This window comes from Thamnophis sirtalis, unplaced genomic scaffold (genome assembly GCF_051295495.1).
Source record: "Thamnophis sirtalis isolate CommonGarterSnake01/CBP01778 unplaced genomic scaffold, rThaSir2_p1.2 scaffold_6, whole genome shotgun sequence".
In the NCBI taxonomy this organism is placed as follows: Eukaryota; Metazoa; Chordata; class Lepidosauria; order Squamata; family Natricidae; genus Thamnophis; species Thamnophis sirtalis.
The window spans coordinates 118572135-118588515 of NW_028261386.1; the positions used below are offsets into that span (position 1 = coordinate 118572135).

A 16381-nucleotide genomic window follows, 5' to 3' on the forward strand; every position below is an offset into this window, starting at 1 on the left:
CTTGTAGTTTCTAACTTAACTCTCCTGAGATTAGTCTTACTCTGAACATTGTCTTGGTGGCAACAAGGGTGCAAATGCTTCTCTTACTTAATCTGTAAAAAAATTCTGAAACTTCTTTTGGGAGAAAGGTTTTCCAATGTTCTTGCTTCACCTAAAGGGCAGATTCTGATGTAATCCCATGACAATAATTTGTAGAATTAAATGCGACCTGAGACTAAAGTTAGACTAAGGTTAGCTTTAGGATTAGGGCAGAGGTGGGTTCCTACCAGTTCGCACCTATTCGGTAGAACCGGTTCGTCAAATCTACCGAACCGGTTAGAAGAGGTTCTACCAACGGACCCGGAAAGCAGGCCACACCTACAGAAGAGGTTCCAAAAATTTTTGAAAACCACCACTGGTCCTTGGATATGATTATTCTACACTATCATGCTCATATTTATAAACCTCAGTGCCTCTGTGAAAGGTAAGGATGACTACTGCGTTTGTGGTGCAATCAGAACATTGCGTGTGTTGAAGTTGTTTTAACGCAAACCAAAGATGCCTTTTAAAAAACAAGTTGACATCATATTCTTATGCATGCCAGTGCTGTGTGTGAGGTAATTTAAGGTGGTTCTGACAAGTGTCGTCGGCATCTTCATATCCGGTCACATGGGCGGCAAGCCACTCCCATCCGGTCACATGGGCAGCAAGCCACTCCCACAAAGGAGGCCACACCCATAGAGTAGGTTTGAACAATTTTTGAAACCCACCACTGGATTAGGGTTATATTTTACCCAACATTTGCAAACCTTCCCCTCAAAAAACAACAGATGGGTTGGTTTTCCTCTGCAAATGCTTGCACCCAACATTTTGATACTGCAAGATAAAGCCAACAAGACTACATCAACTCAGGTGCGGGAGAAAGATGCAATCTTGTTCTGTGTTTTTCCTTAATGAGGATTTGTTTGGGATTTTTTGGTGCCTTCAAGTCAGTGTTGACTCCTAGGGACTTCCTGAACTAGTCCCTCAGTTTTCTTAGCAATATTTTGGAACTGGTTTGCTTCTCTCTTCATCAAGGGTTGGGAGTGACTGGCCCAAGGTCACCCAGTTGGCTTTGTGCCTAAGGTGGGACTAGAACTCACCATCTCCCAGTTTCTAACCTGGTGTTTTAACTACTTGGTGAGTCTTGGTGGTACTGTGGTTAGAGTGTAGTACTGCAGGCTACTTCTGTTGACTGCCGGCTGCCTGCAATTTGGCAGTTCAGATCCCACCAGGCTTAAGGTTGAGTCAGCCTTCCATCCTTCCAAGGTGGACCTAGATTGTTGGTACATAAGCTGATTCTATAAACAGCTTTGAGAGGGCTGTAAAGCACTGTAAAGTGGTATATAAGTCTTATTGCTATTGCTACTCATATGAAAATGATGCACCATAATCAAAAGATGGAGGTATCGTTTTCTCTTAACTTATTACATGAATATTCTTTTAGGATATTCTCTCGGAATATCCTACAAACTGATATATTATGCAGCGGTTAGAAAAAGTTATATAACTTTCTTTGTGGTGTTTTATCAAGGAGGCTCTTTAATACCATACATATTTATCACTGCCCTTGCAAAATAAAGTTACAGCATTTGGATTAACTCTGAATTTTTTAAGCATTTTTTTCTTTTAACACCACTCTATCTATCACTGTCATTTCAATATTTCCTCTCAAGAGAAGAGAAAATGTGAGGAGTGCTATGTGAATGAGGTTTGAAAACTTAGATAAGGCTTTCTGGTAAACTGGCTGTAATGAATCCTCTGTTTCTAGTTGCATTTCTTTCTGCCACAGTTAATAAAAGTACTTTCAGCTGTATTTTTCCTCTCAAAGTAAAGCCTGCAGTGAAGCTCAAATTTGGCTTCCTTCAGGGTGTCTTGAGGATATATTCCAGTAGGAGATATTCTCATTAAAACAAAAACCTATAGTTAAGATTGCCTCTAAAATTATCCATTTTGTAAGCATTTCCCCACTCTTGGCACTAGATAATTCACATTGTACCCATCAAGATTTAAGTGTTTTTAAATTCTAAAATAAGTACTGACTTGGATCTGATGCATAGAGAGGAGAGATTTTTCTCTGGGGATGTTATCAGGCTTTAATATTTATTTATTTGTTTGTTTAATTTATATCCTCCCCCACAATCTTACTAAATAGTATCCAGGAAGGAAAGTTGGTTCCTTGCTAGTTATCCTCCTATCAATAGGTAAATATATGTTTATTCATGTAGACTTTGGGTACATGACATGGGTTTGCTAATGGGTAGCTTTTATACTTTTAATTTATATTTCTTTTTATAATTTAAAACTGATTCAAATGTCCACCTTTGAAAGTGACTTATTTTTTAATGGTTTTGAAGAATTAAAATTATATCAAACAAACATTGGCATTTTTGTAAAAGACATAATAAAAGGGGGAAAATTTGCAAAGAACCATAAATACATTTGAAATCCTAAGATAAGATACATACTTTTTAAAATACATATTCATTATTTCTGCCCGAAATATATTTCTAAATTGTATATAACTTATTAGGGATTCTTTTATTGATAAGCTTCAACAGAAACTTCATTAAATAATGGCAGCTCTTAAGTATGGATATTTGCTATATTTACTAGCAGTATAAATTGTCAACTGGGAACCTATATTTTTAATTCTACGTGTGAGAATCCAGTTTTATGCAACTGTTCCATGTTTGCAGTGCTGTTAACTATTATGTATGGGAGTAAGTCTTTAAAATCATTCATGCCAAGTCTACACCATCAATTTCAAAAAGAATATGTCTCTAACCTTTCTTTCTATTTCTTCTGTTAGGATCCCAGTAGAAGTAGACAATAGCATAGACATTACTATTGATAAACTGTTAATGAAAACATTAAATGGGAGCACACCAACTTTAAGGGAGGAGTAAGTAGCTTAGGATGGTATTCTTTTGAAAGAAAGAAAAATGAAAATTGGTAACTTTACTAAATTATTAAAGTTAATTCTTTTCCATTATTCGTTTTTGAATGTAAATATATGATGTTCATTTGACATCTTCAGTCTCCTGTGCTAAAGAATACAATGCTTACACAGATAGTCTTTGTTTAACGTTCACTCATTCAGCGAATGCTTGAAGTTATGACACTGACAATTATGTAGACAATTATGAGAAATACTTACAACTAAATGTTTGCAACCATGATGCTTTCTGTGGTCACATTAGTGATAGTGATTGGCTGGCAAGTACGACATTGAACCATCCCACAGTCATATCTTTGCCATTTGTGAGTTTTATTGCAAATGAAGCTTTCACAAGCAAAGTCAATCGGGAAGCCAACAAATGGCAACAATGTGACTGTGGATGTTGTGACTATGTGCGAGTCGCCTAACGATGGCAACTGGAATTGCCGGAATTGCTGTCATAAATCATTGCATTCCCATAATGTCGACTTTATGACCATGTCACTTAGTAACAGAGTTCCTGGTCCCAATTACCATTGGCAGGTAAGAACTACTTGTAGGTCAGTTCTGATTGTGCAGTATTTGCTGTGGTTCTACAGTGTATGCACAATGGATTTAAAGAAAAAGTGTTAGTTACACTAAACAAATATTGTTAGAAGCTCTCTTGTATATTTCATTAATGCTTTATGCTTCTAGCAATGAACTAATTTAAATTTACTAAAGGTCTAGGCATTGTCCCTCCTGCTTCCACAAGTTTTATTAAAAACGTACATCAGTTAGAACAAATGCAGCAGAAATGCTGTATTTAAAATTACTTGTAACATACACCGCGTCTGTTGCTTCTAGGTGTCAGTAGATAATAGTTGTAAATGGTAAGCTCCTGAACGCATTTCAATCAAACCTAGGTTACCAGTTATTTCTGTGCCTATAATTTTGTTAAGTAAATTGTATACCCAGCTTCTCCTCAAATGGTTTTTATCATTTTAAATTTAAACAACTTCCTGCTCATATTCCCTTTCTGAAATTTTCTACCCATCAACCATGATGAAGGGAGAAAATTAGGGAATTTCAAAGGTGCAGAAAGTCATTAAGCTTTCAGACACATTGAAATTAATGGATTTGTGTCTCTTACAGAGCCACAAGACAAGACATTCTGAAATTAATTGGCCCTTCCCTCCTTTTTTTAATATTCTATTAGCTTTTTTTTTAAAGCTACCAGTAATAGTTCTGCAGTAGTATATTTTGAACTTCTACATCCTATTTTAGAAAGTAGAGTCGTTCCTAGGGATATGATACACGTTTGAAAGCAGTTGTTTTTCACATGCATAAGAATAAATTATTCTGTCATCATAACAACAATTTTGTCATCTATTACTGTCAGCTTCTCAAGGTAGACAGAAACAACAATATGAATGCTAAAACTGCTTTTATTTTAAGTCACAGTAATAGAATCTTAGCAGATCTTAATATCTCCCCTCCCCTTTTTTATTTTTGTGAGAATTAGGGAAGGGATGGTCTCGTCCAAGAAAAATTCTCATATTATACTTCTGCTCCCAACTCAGATTTCTTTTATCTGACTGCTGCCATGGTTGTGGCTCTTCCTTCTGTCTATTACATAGAAATAGGGGAGACTTAGGAAAAAAGTTCCAAAGTTGCTTGATTTAGATATTTCTAATGGCATAAGTATCAATTAATCTCTGCTTACAAGTACATCATCTCTTTACGTCTGTACTTGTCTCTTGATACGCATTGAGCTATACAATCTCTAAAAGGATTCTTTTTCAAGTCTGCACTCAAAACTATATTCAAGTTTAGACGTAAGAAGGACTAAAAAAAAAGTTGAGCATATTTATATGATTTATATGCCAGGAGGTCTCAAAATGAATGGGGACCCCCTGAAGGGTCACATAGAAATTTACGGATCACAGATTTTTTAAAAAGTTGTTTATCCTTGGACAGGCAAACTGGAGCATTATCAACACTTGCTTCAGGCTTTGTTGTGGCTGCACATGCCCCCTACTGGTTCACAAATCTGGAAAATTGTTAGGATATATAAATTACATTTTATTTAATTTTAATATATGATTTTCTCACCCACAGCTAGCTCCAGTAAAGTTATTATTGCATTCATAAGGGGAGGGCCATACACATTAATAATGCTAGAGTTTTCAAAGTTTAAGAACCCCCGTTATAAAAGATAAACACGAAGATGTATGTTTTCTGGGGTGAAAAATAGATCACTCTTGCAGAACTATTTCTTTGGTCCTGACGTGCCCTGATCAAAGCACTATTCGGATGAAAATGTGTAGTCCAGCTTTCTCCTACCCTTCCCATTTTTTTCCCCTAATAAGCCATTTTGTTGATATAGCCCAGTAATGAATATGTCATAGTGATGATAAAACTCGGCTCATGTACAAATGGTGATTAGCAATAGCAGTTAGACTTATATACCGCTTCATAGAGCTTTCAGCCCTCTCTAAGCGGTTTACCAAGTCAGCATATCGCCCCCACAGTCTGGGTCCTCATTTCACCCACCTCGGAAGGATGGAAGGCTGAGTCAACCTTGAGCCGGTGAGACTAGAACCGCTGAACTGCAGATAACAGTCAGCTGAAGTGGCCTGCAGTACTGCACCCTACCCACTGCGCCACCTCAGCTCTTAGGGCTCTTAGCAGCAAAGGAAGACATTTGCACTGAAATTGGTCAGCAGCACAAACACATGAACACATATCTCATTACTGGATTTCTATCCACATAGGAACAATTAATGTAGGAACAAACAGTGACATTACAGGAGGTAGAGAGGTCCTTGGTGTTCTCTGAGGTTGCTTGTTGTTTTGCAGACATTTCATTACCTTAACTAGGTAACATCATCAATGCTAGCAAGGAGTGCTGTTTGCTGTCAGTTTATATTCTAGTCAGAGGTGGGTTGCTCCCGGTTTTACTACTGGTTCGCTTCACATGCTCTTCACGGGCGCAGTTCAATGTAAACTGTTCTTCGCGCATGCGCAGAACAATTTACAGTGAACTGCACATGCGTGCGTGCTACTAAACAACATTCCGGTAACAGCAGCAGGTGACCAGGGAACTGGTTTGGGGGCATGGTCACCCTGAGTCGCTGCTGGTTATGCAACCCAGGCCAAAATACTACTACCAGTTTTGCCAAACCAGGCCAAACCGGGAGTAACCCACCTCTGATTCTAGTGACTGTCTGGGTGGTTGGGAGTGGTCTTAAGGGTTCTCTGGTTGGGTTGTTTAGTGATGGCTCTTTGGCAGTTTCTTGACTGGGGTTATTGTTAGCTTGATTGTTGGTCTGAAGTTAACCTTGGAGTTAATCTGTGCTGATTATTGGTGGAGAAGTGCTGGGGTCTTTTTGTTCTCCTTTGGGCTGGTTGATTGTCTCTTTTTCATGGTCTATAGATGTTGTTAATGTCTATTTGTCTAGTGATGGCTGATTTGTCAGAGTGCCAGACTTTTAGATATTCCCTGGCATTTTTGGACTTGGCCTAGGTCTAGGATTCTCACATTTTCCCAATTGAAACTATGGTTAAATCTGTCTATATGTTGTGAAATTAAAGAATTCCTGTCATGTCTTCTGACTGCCAGTTGGTGTTCATGGGTGAGTTTTGCCAGTCTGCCAGCACAGAAGATAGACATTGAGACCGGTATTTATTTTCCAGCTTATTGCCCTTAAGATATTTAGTATCTTTTTTCCGCCACCTTTTATTTATATAATATTGAATTTCCATCTAACAGTGTGTGATCTGGGTACAATTATTTTTAAACAATCATAATCTGCATATTTGTTGTAATATTCATCACAATAACATTGATAATGTAAAAATATAATATAATAACAACATTAAAAGCATGTGTATTAGGCAGTTATAGGTATACCCTGCTATTGAAACTGTTCTAGTGTTCTAAATCTTTCTGATTGCCTGAATTTTTACTACAGATACAGATATCCATCTTGTTTCAAAACATATTGATGGTATGCAAACATGATAAAATAATCCAAGTATAACCGTATAAGACTGTTTACATTAGCCCTGAATTGTTGCTATAAAGTTTTTGGAGAGACAGACCGCTTAATTCATGCACATCAGAACTGATGACCCAATTCGGCAAAAATGTTGGACTTCCATCATACATACAGCCACCATGACATCAGTGGACAAATCTTCAGGCAGATCCTATCCCCCACTCCAAATTAGACACAGAATTCCATTCCTTCATGCAGAGGAAGATGGAAAGAAATTTCTCCCTACCACTTTTTGCAAGAAAAAACGTCATGTTTCTGATCTGTGATAATCTTTCTTATATATAAATGGCTATGTGTGTGTATGTTCCAGCATAACTCTGGAATGCCTTAAGCAATTTCAACCAAACTTGATACACACATGACTTACTCTCTGGAAACAAATACTGTGGGTGTAAGACATCCCTAACACCCCTCGGGATGTGTATTCTATTAAAATACAGCCTGTTGTGCCTTAAAAGGACTTCTACTGTACTGCTGTAAAATGGCTTCTACTGTACAGCGCAGTAGAGTTGCCATAGTAACGGCTTCACAGTACTCCACAAGGGGGCTCCCTCTGGTAAGGAGGAAAATCCAACATTAAAAATTACGTTTGGTCTGGACATTTTCTCCCTATAAATAAATACCTGGGCAATGCTAGGTTATCAACTAGTATAAAATAAGCATGAAAATAGCAGACTCAATACAATAAAGGTGAGTTGCATATAATGAACATCTCCTTTTCTTAGATCCTACCTGAGAATTAAGGAAGTGTTTAGGCATAACTCAGATATTTACTTTTTCCGAGGGCGTATATGTAATGCCAGCATTAGATTCTAATTATGTCCTCCATTCCATACATAACTAAACCCTCTTTAAAAAGTAATATTGCTACCAAGTGCAAGTTCATAGGCTTGAATGAATTCCCCATTATAGTTTCTTTTAGAATGTCTAAAAGAACAGATTCTCATCATTCTTTTGATGATTGAGAACAGATTCTCAATCATCTAGTTCATGGTTGTTCCAAAGGTGCTTTTTTTCCCAAGAAGAATTGGACTTTCTTTGTTTTTCCTTGAAGAAATTTCACTTCTCATCCAAGAAGCTTCTTGAAGCTTTGATTTTCCTTGAAGACATTTCACTTATCATCCAAGAAGCTTCTTCAGTTCTGACTGAGTGGTGGGGAATGGAAGGATTTATATTCCTTGCAGTCATCTGATTGTTAGTCCTCTTTCTGAGAGTTGTTGAGGCCATTTGGAGGTTTTTCTGAACCAGAGAACATTCTTTTAGAACTGTGATAGCAAACCAATGGCACATGTACCACAGGTGGCACGCCAAGCCCTCTCTGTGGGCACGCGAGCCATCACCCCAGCTCAGCTTCACTGTGCATGCGCGCATGCCTACCAGTCAGCTGATTTTCAAGTCTCTACAGAGCATGCATGGGTTCAGGGAGGCTTGCTAGGCCCAAAATGGGCTGTCGCTCATGCATGCGCAGGGGGGTGGGGAGTGTGGGGGTGTCACACGTGCATTGCACTATAGGTGTGGGCACACACGTACATTTCCGGCACACAATGACAAAAAGGTAAGCCATCACTGTTTTAGAATGTCTATTGATTAGGCTTAAGATTACAGAAGTTTAATTTTTTCTTGAAAGAGAAAAGACTCGATGTTAGCAGTATCTGTGATTTTTATGCTTTCCTGTTCAAGGTTTAGGAAATAAAAGTTTGCTAAACAGGATTTTTAAGAAATATCAAACAAAATTAATATTTCTGTGTTGAGCCCCTCTTTACATCTTGCTGCCTTCTAAGGCTTGAAAGGGGTAGTCAGGTGCCCATTCTCTTTTTTAAATCATCTGGAACTGAAATTTTATTTTCTACTTTGCTATTAGCCAGGGTAGGCCAGAATAGAAAGAGATGTAGAAGTTTGAAACATCCCTTTATTGATACATGCTATAAATAAATATATAAATATATAATCTTGAAAGCATCACCATTTTCCAGGCTGTGTTTCTTTCTAAAGGTTTCTCTTATTTCTTGAGCCTAAAGCATGTTTTTGTTTTTTATAACTATTTCTGCATAATTACTCCAAAGTCATCTCAATGGCTCTTTAACTCACTTTCCCTCCCATTTAATACCAATTTAAATTTCCTTTTCTGCTAATGGAGTTCATAAGTAATCTGTACATTTTCCCCATTTCATAGTGTTTTCTAGTAATCTTATTTGTTTAAAGCAGTTATGTGCCACTTTACCCTGGAGTAAAGTCAAGTAAGCAGTAATATATATGTGTGTGTGTGTGTGTGTGTGTGTGTGTATGTTGCATTTGTGCTGATAAATAAATAAAGGGAGACTAGTATAGATCTATTTCAAGCTATTTAGCTCTCATCAGCTAGCCATACCCTTACTAGGATTCAAACCTGGGCTGTATTACATATTAGGCAGTTGTATTAGCCACTAGGCCACAGGTTCTCCTCCTTTATCAGCTAAGCCAGGGAAATAGGTATGTATTGTGTCACAACCCCTGGTATGCCCAAATGTGGGAGGAAGCCTACTGCTTCCTTTCTCTGTCTATCGGCTCATCACAAGAGACTATCCAGACAGAAAGCCATTATTTTTACTGTTGCCTTTGTTACATTTGTGTTGCATTTGTGCTGATAAATAAATAAAGGGAGACTAGTATACATCTATTTCAAGCTATTTAGCTCTCATCAGCTAGCCATACCCTTACTGGGATATATATAAAACGTATGTGTGTGTGTTTGTGTGTGTGTGTGTGTGTGTGTGTGTGTGTGTGTGTGTGTGTGTGTGTTTACAATTGAAAGTAGAATCATAATCATTGGCATCCTTTGGACGACCCAATGATGCCATTATCAATATTAATCAGTCACGTCATAATACTAATGATATACAGAATGCAAGATACATCATTTACATAATGAAACATGACATACATGATGACACTCTCCTCCCCATGGATACCCATCGTCATATTTTAAAAGTCAAGAAGTAACAGATATAAGTTGTAAAGTGGTTTTAAATGCTGATATTGTTTATTGTTCTTATTGTTTACAAGAACAACTACTCCAAAATGTGAAGATTACTACAGAATTCTGCAGCCAAACTTTTGAAGGACCAAATAAACAGAGCAGCCTGAACGAAGGGTGCCAGAAAAATTAAAGATAGCAGAGTTAATTTTCTCACACGGTAACAAGCTCTGAGGCACACTCTTCTGTTTGTTTACTGTCATTTAGATAATATAACATAGAAACTTCAGTAGCTGCGACTTGTAAATCTTTGCAGTAATTAACATATGCAATATGACTAGGAAATTAGAGTTAAGAAAGTTCTTTGGGGACCTTTTGAAGTTTTTAGTTCAAGCCATGTTAATGTTAATCAAGATTAGAAAATGTTAATTACCACGGAATCCTAGTGTTAAAGTAAGATAGGCAGCTTAAATCAAAGTTGTGCTATGATCTTGAAAAGAGCATCATTCTTGAATTTGTTGAAAAGGTGCTCTTTAAGACTGATTGGAACACCCAGGGAGAAAATTTCATAGGTAAAATTTCTTGCCACGTTCCTAAAGCAATTACGTGAAACTCGTTTGGAGTTTCTAACCCCCAATCCTTTACCAAGAAACCAAGTAATCAGAGTTTTGAAGAATATGAGTTGGGAAGTTCCTGATTTAGATGTCAGTTGATTGGATAATACGACCAAACTGGAAATTCAACTGGAGATTTACGATATAATTCTAATTGGTATTTTGTTTCCATTATATCAGAAAATGCCAACATGGGACGTTGCAACTGGGAGCAGAAAGTATTGTCAGGGCAGATCTAGTTTAGATTAAAAATTAAAAAGCTGTACACATTAAATTAATTGGGTGGTGGATGGCCAAGGCTGCTTTTTAAGTGAAAGGAACCCTCAGGAGTTGGTTGTATACATTTACCTTTTCCCTCAGCCAAAGCACTAGAAAACACATAATATTTGGCAGAATTAAGAGGGCACAAAATTCAAAGATACTTCAGAAGACAGATTTTATTTGTAGTCTTTCAATATTTTGCAGGAGACATTTTCTGTTGAGTTGGAAAAGTGGGAAATGAAAAATATAATTATAAATCCCCGGACCCCCGTTTTTTTCTTTTAAAAAAAATTGTTCTATTTAGATCTTTTTCAGTGCTTTAGATTGTGGTGTTGCCAACGCCACAAAATTTGGAAAGCCTTGCTTTCCTGAAATGTAGTGGCTCTCAGAAATGAACTTTTGCTTTCCAGCTTCTTTAAACAAGCGATAGCATCTGCCAAAGGACCTGTGGTGGCACAATGGTTAGAATGCAGTATTGCAGGCTGACTCACTGCTCACTGCAAAACGTTCGATCCTGACTGGCAATATGCTGATTCTGTAAACTGCTTCAAGAAGGCTTTAAAGCACTATGAAGTAGTATATAAAGTTTAAGTGCTATTGCTATTACATGGTGAAAATTGCCATTACAGTTGAAAGTAGATTTCTTCCTAGCGTTTTAAAAATGCTGGCTAATAATGATTTCTAATCTGTTTGCTAATATGAAAATTCTATATATTGCTAGCTGATATTCCCTTGATAAAACAATATGAAACAGGTCTTGCCTGATAACTAACACTCTGAGTTTGGAAGTCAAAAATCCAGGTAAATATCGGCAGAGATCTCCTTTTGTGAGCTGTAATGGAGTAATCAAAGTCCAGCTAATTCAAACAAATAGTAAGTTGAGGTAGTAGCTTGGAGCAGTGGACAAAAACAGAATGCAAGTACATTTAGAATTCTGGGAAAAATCATATAGCAGAAGAATTAATGTTCAGTGGTGTAGCAAAAGCATTGCGTACTTAAAAGTCTTGGGCATTTTCTTGGATTGAAAACAACTTCAAATGCCTGCACTGTGTTTGAATTTTGGGGGACCTGCTTGTATTTCACAGGAAAAAAAACAGGGATATCATTTTCATGTCTATTCATAAGTAAGCTCATTAAAAAAAAGAAAACCTTTGCTCAACCTTTAGGTAGGGCAGAGAAAGACCATTATCTTCTGTTTTTGAGCTAGCTGCATGTAACGGAAGACACAGCACGCTGAGATAGATGGACCAATGGGTCAGATCAGAAAAAAAACACTTCCCTTATTACCAGCATCTGCAGCTACTTGGGTTTTTTGCCTTTTATTTTCACTGTGAGCAGAAGATGCCTTCAGTTAGCTGCCTTCTTTGCTATTTTCTGTGATATGCGGAACCTCTTAATAAGAACCGAGATAACATGAAATTTTCTAACATGGCAAATAGAATAATATTGATATCAGAGCCACAGGGAAGCACTCTGTACTTAATTATCTCCAGAAGCAAAACATCACTGTTCCCAAAAATCACAAATAGGGAGGGGAAGATTGGGCTCCATGCTACAAGCCCTTCCTGCTACCTTCATGTAGTCCCAGATCTATTTTTCTTGGGGAGATGGGGTGGGGGGGGGGTGGGGGTTTGTTCAGTTTTCCCTAATCTCTTAATGATGCATAAAATTATTTCACCTTTGCTTTGGCATTTATTTATACAGATTTCTACTGCCTGTCCTATTTGAAAGATTTTCAGTTAATAGTGAAGCAAAACATGCAGATGAAATATAAGAAGCATCCCATCAAAAATTGCTCTTGTGTATATTAAAACCCATCTGGCAAAGCAAGAATGTTTTTGCACTGCTTTTGGAACCAGTACATTACACTAACATGCAATCCCTAAGCCAGTGATGGCGAACCTATGACACGCATGTCAGTGCTGACACGCGTAGCCATTTGGGGTGACACGCACAGGATTTCATGCGATTCATCCTCGGCTCCTGCACGGCCGCCGAGGATGAAAGAATCTGTGCTGGAGGAACGGGGGGGGGGCGGGACATGTGATCTCCCCCGCCCACACTCACTTACTGTATCGCCGCCGCCCCTTTCTGAGCGCAGGGGCTGCTGGTAAGGCGTGCGTGCCGTGCGCACACACGTCATCAGCGCGGCGAGGGAGGACCCGCAGGAGAGGAGCGCGGGAACAGTGCGCGCCTCTCTCCAGTCAGGCCGGCACAGAGAGTCTACTCCTGGGACTGTCGGTTATGACCGCACCACAGCAGGGAACAGCGGAGTGCCAACGGGAACTGTGAGCACCATTAGCAGCAACTATAAATTGCGCAAAATTATGTTTTTGTCGAAGTGACACACAACGCGAGTTATGCTCGATTTTTTGCCGATTTTTGACACACCACGCCAAAAAGGTTGCTCATCACTGCCCTAAGCAATCTCCTGATTTTATTTCTGTATTCATCCTGTGATTTTTATCTTTGTGATTCAAATGTCTTTGAATTACTGCAAAAGAATGTTTAGATTTATTTCACAAATTGAGGTAACTCATCATAGGAATTGTATTAATTTACTCAATGGGTGAACATGGAATTAAATGATTCTAGATCCTTCAGGGCACATTAAGTTTTGGAAGGAATTTGGCTATCTCAGCACTTTTTAAAGTCTTCGTTTCGTAAAGTGAAAATTTCTATACAGTTGTTAGTAGTAGATCATGTCACATTATATCCAGCACAATTTATGATTTCAATCTATACTAAGAAGTCCGAAGAGATAAAAGTCAAAAAGGCATTTCTTCAGAGCGCGTTCCCCTTTGTAAGTCATTGGAGCACTTATCTGCATTGTTTATCTGACTATAACATATTGAGCATGGTTCTGTTCATTTGTGGGTGGATGTCTGTATAATTGTGTATGTGTTGAAGCTTAACTGTGCAGATGCTAATTTGAGGGCTATATTTTGTTTTCCTGCAGGTTGCATTTCTGAAAATGTACCATGACCTGTAAAGAAAAACAACCATCTTTTGTTCTGTCAAGAATTGTGGAATATTAGACCTCAAGTGAAGATTATCTTTCTCCAAGTGGTACCAACCATCCTGAATCAAAAGCTGGATATTTCAGCTTTTTTATTGACCTTGGAGTCTTCTGATGTTCAGAAAATTTGACAGAGGCAAGTTCTTCAAGCATCGTTGTAAAACCAGAGTTCAGAGAGTGAATTAATTTGAAATGTCAGGAGTCTGAGATCACTGTAACTAATATCCTACTAATTCCCCCAAGAGAAGTCAATTATCTCCTGAAACAACATCAGCTTTACAAAGAAGGCTTCATAAGTAGCTCCTTTGCCTTTTTTGAGGAATTAGGAACCGGCTTCCAGGGACTAGACATTGGATATTTTAATGTCCAAATGGAAAAGTAAACTGCAACCTCTTTTGGTAAGCTGTGTTTTAGTTAAAATTATTTTGAAAGTTCCTGCAAAGCAGGAAGAGGACTTAAAACAGGACTTCTCAGAGTGTGAATTGGGTTTCTCTCAGTACCTCCATCACCTTCCATTGGAGAATCTCAAGCAACCTAGAGTGTCACAATTTTGTAAAAAAAAATTGTAATGGGACTTGTGTGGAAAATATGAGAGCACTATCAAAACCCACTTTGAGCTTTGCTGTTCATTTGTTTGAGTGGTCCCAGAGGGAAGAGTTGCTGTACCCTAATCTTTAAAAATTCCTGTGATGTATGAAGTAAAATTGAATTCCTAGAAGTGATAGATTTGTTTATTCTTTGCACATTCTTAACACTGATGAAAGCAATACTTTGATTTGGTGGGAATACTCAACACACAACTTCATTTATTATTTTAGGGGGTGACAGAGTTGAAGATCCATTGGAGTAAAGGTTGTTTTCCATATGCATGCATGATTTCTCAGTGAGCCGTGAGTGATAGTTATAAAGAACTGTGTATGAATGATAGGAAGTAGATGAAACTGGGATATGATGTGATGGGTATACTCCAATGTGTCCAATTAGAAAGAATGAAGTTTCTCCAAGAATGATGGAGATGAAGAAGATTTTGAGGAGAATGTTTCATCCTTAGAACTAGACATGTTATAAAAAGGAGTGGGATGTCTCAGAACCATGCAAGCAGTGGTGAAATCCTCTGAAGTCTACTACCGGTTCGGTGAGTCTGCTACCAAGTGCACGCTTTGCGCATGCATGCATACTTTATACGCATGCGCGCCTGCACAGCGCTAAAAAAGGAAAATTTTGAAGCCTTCCAAGTTTGTAAAGCTAAGTAGAATAGCAAGGGGGCCAAATTAACTAGAAAGCAGGAAATTGAACAATTGTAGGTAATAAAAATGCGTGTCACAGCTGAGGTCACCCAACTGATCGTTGGAAATACCGTTGGAAATAAGCATTTTTTACTACTGGTTCAGGAGAACTGGCCTTTGTTTCCCCATACTTAATACCAAAAATTAAGGTTTTTCCCCTTCTTTTTTGGACAACAGGAAATATGAATCCATGTACTGTATATAAGAGGGCCGCGGTGGCTCAGTGGCTAAAACACTGAGCTTGTCGATCAGAAGGTCGGCAGTTCAGCGGTTCGAATCCCTAGCGTCACATAACGGAGTGAGCTCTTGTTACTTGCCCCAGATTCTGCCCAACTAGCCCACCTATCAGTTCGAAAACACATTAAAAATGCAAGTAGAAAAATAGGGACCACCTTGGTGGGAAGTTAACAGTGCTCTTTGTGCCTTCAGCGTTTAGTCATGCTGGTCACATGACCATGGAGAAGTCTTCGGACAGTGCTGGCTCTTCAGCTTAGAAACAGAGATAAGCACCACCCCTAGAGTGGGAAACAAGTAGCATGCATGTGCGGGGGAACCTTACTGTTACCTTTACTGTATATAAAAGGATTGTATGATATATTGTGTTTTTAAATCATTTAAAATATATTTCCGATCAAGAAGCACTATCTTATTGTGGGGCTTGAATTCTTAGGCTTAGTTGTACAGAGATGCCGATACATTTTCAAATGAAACAATGAAATGCCTTATTGAATTTTCATGAAAGTGGTGTGGAATTGATCCATGTAAACATGCAATGATTTCAAGGAATAAAAACATGTACCACAGTCCTTAAAAATTTTACTTAATTGGCTTTCTTTTTAACTCTATAGAAACCATTAAAGATCGCATTGCTATATATATCATTAAATTAAGATAAATGAAATAGCAATAGCAATTAGATTTATATACCTAGATTTATATACCGTTTCATAGGGCTTTCGGCCCTCTCTAAGGGGTTTACAGAGTCAGCATATAGCCCCCACAGTCTGGGTTCTCATTTCACCCACCTCGGAAGGATGGAAGGCTGAGTCAACCTTGAGCCAGTGAGATTAGAACCGCTGAACTGCAGATAACAGTCAGCTGAAGTGGCCTGCAGTACTGCACCCTAACCACTGCGCCACCTCGGCTAGAATAGAACAGAAAAGAATAGGAATAGATTAGTTTTATTTGACCATGTGTGATTAGACACTCAAAGGATTTCTAATTCTTTCTAACATGCACAGTTATG

General features: G+C 38.2%; 1 protein-coding gene across 1 annotated transcript in view; it reads left to right on the forward strand.

Annotated features, from left to right (window-relative positions):
* Positions 1–16033, forward strand: part of UBE3D (ubiquitin protein ligase E3D) — a 59823-nt gene extending 43790 nt beyond the window's left edge. Inside the window, exon 10 of the mRNA XM_014053586.2 lies at positions 13790–16033. Within this exon, the coding sequence (XP_013909061.2) occupies positions 13790–13822 (33 nt within the window). The 3' untranslated portion in view covers positions 13823–16033. The remainder of the gene's footprint in view (positions 1–13789) is intronic.
* The last annotated feature ends 348 nt before the right edge of the window (positions 16034–16381 follow it).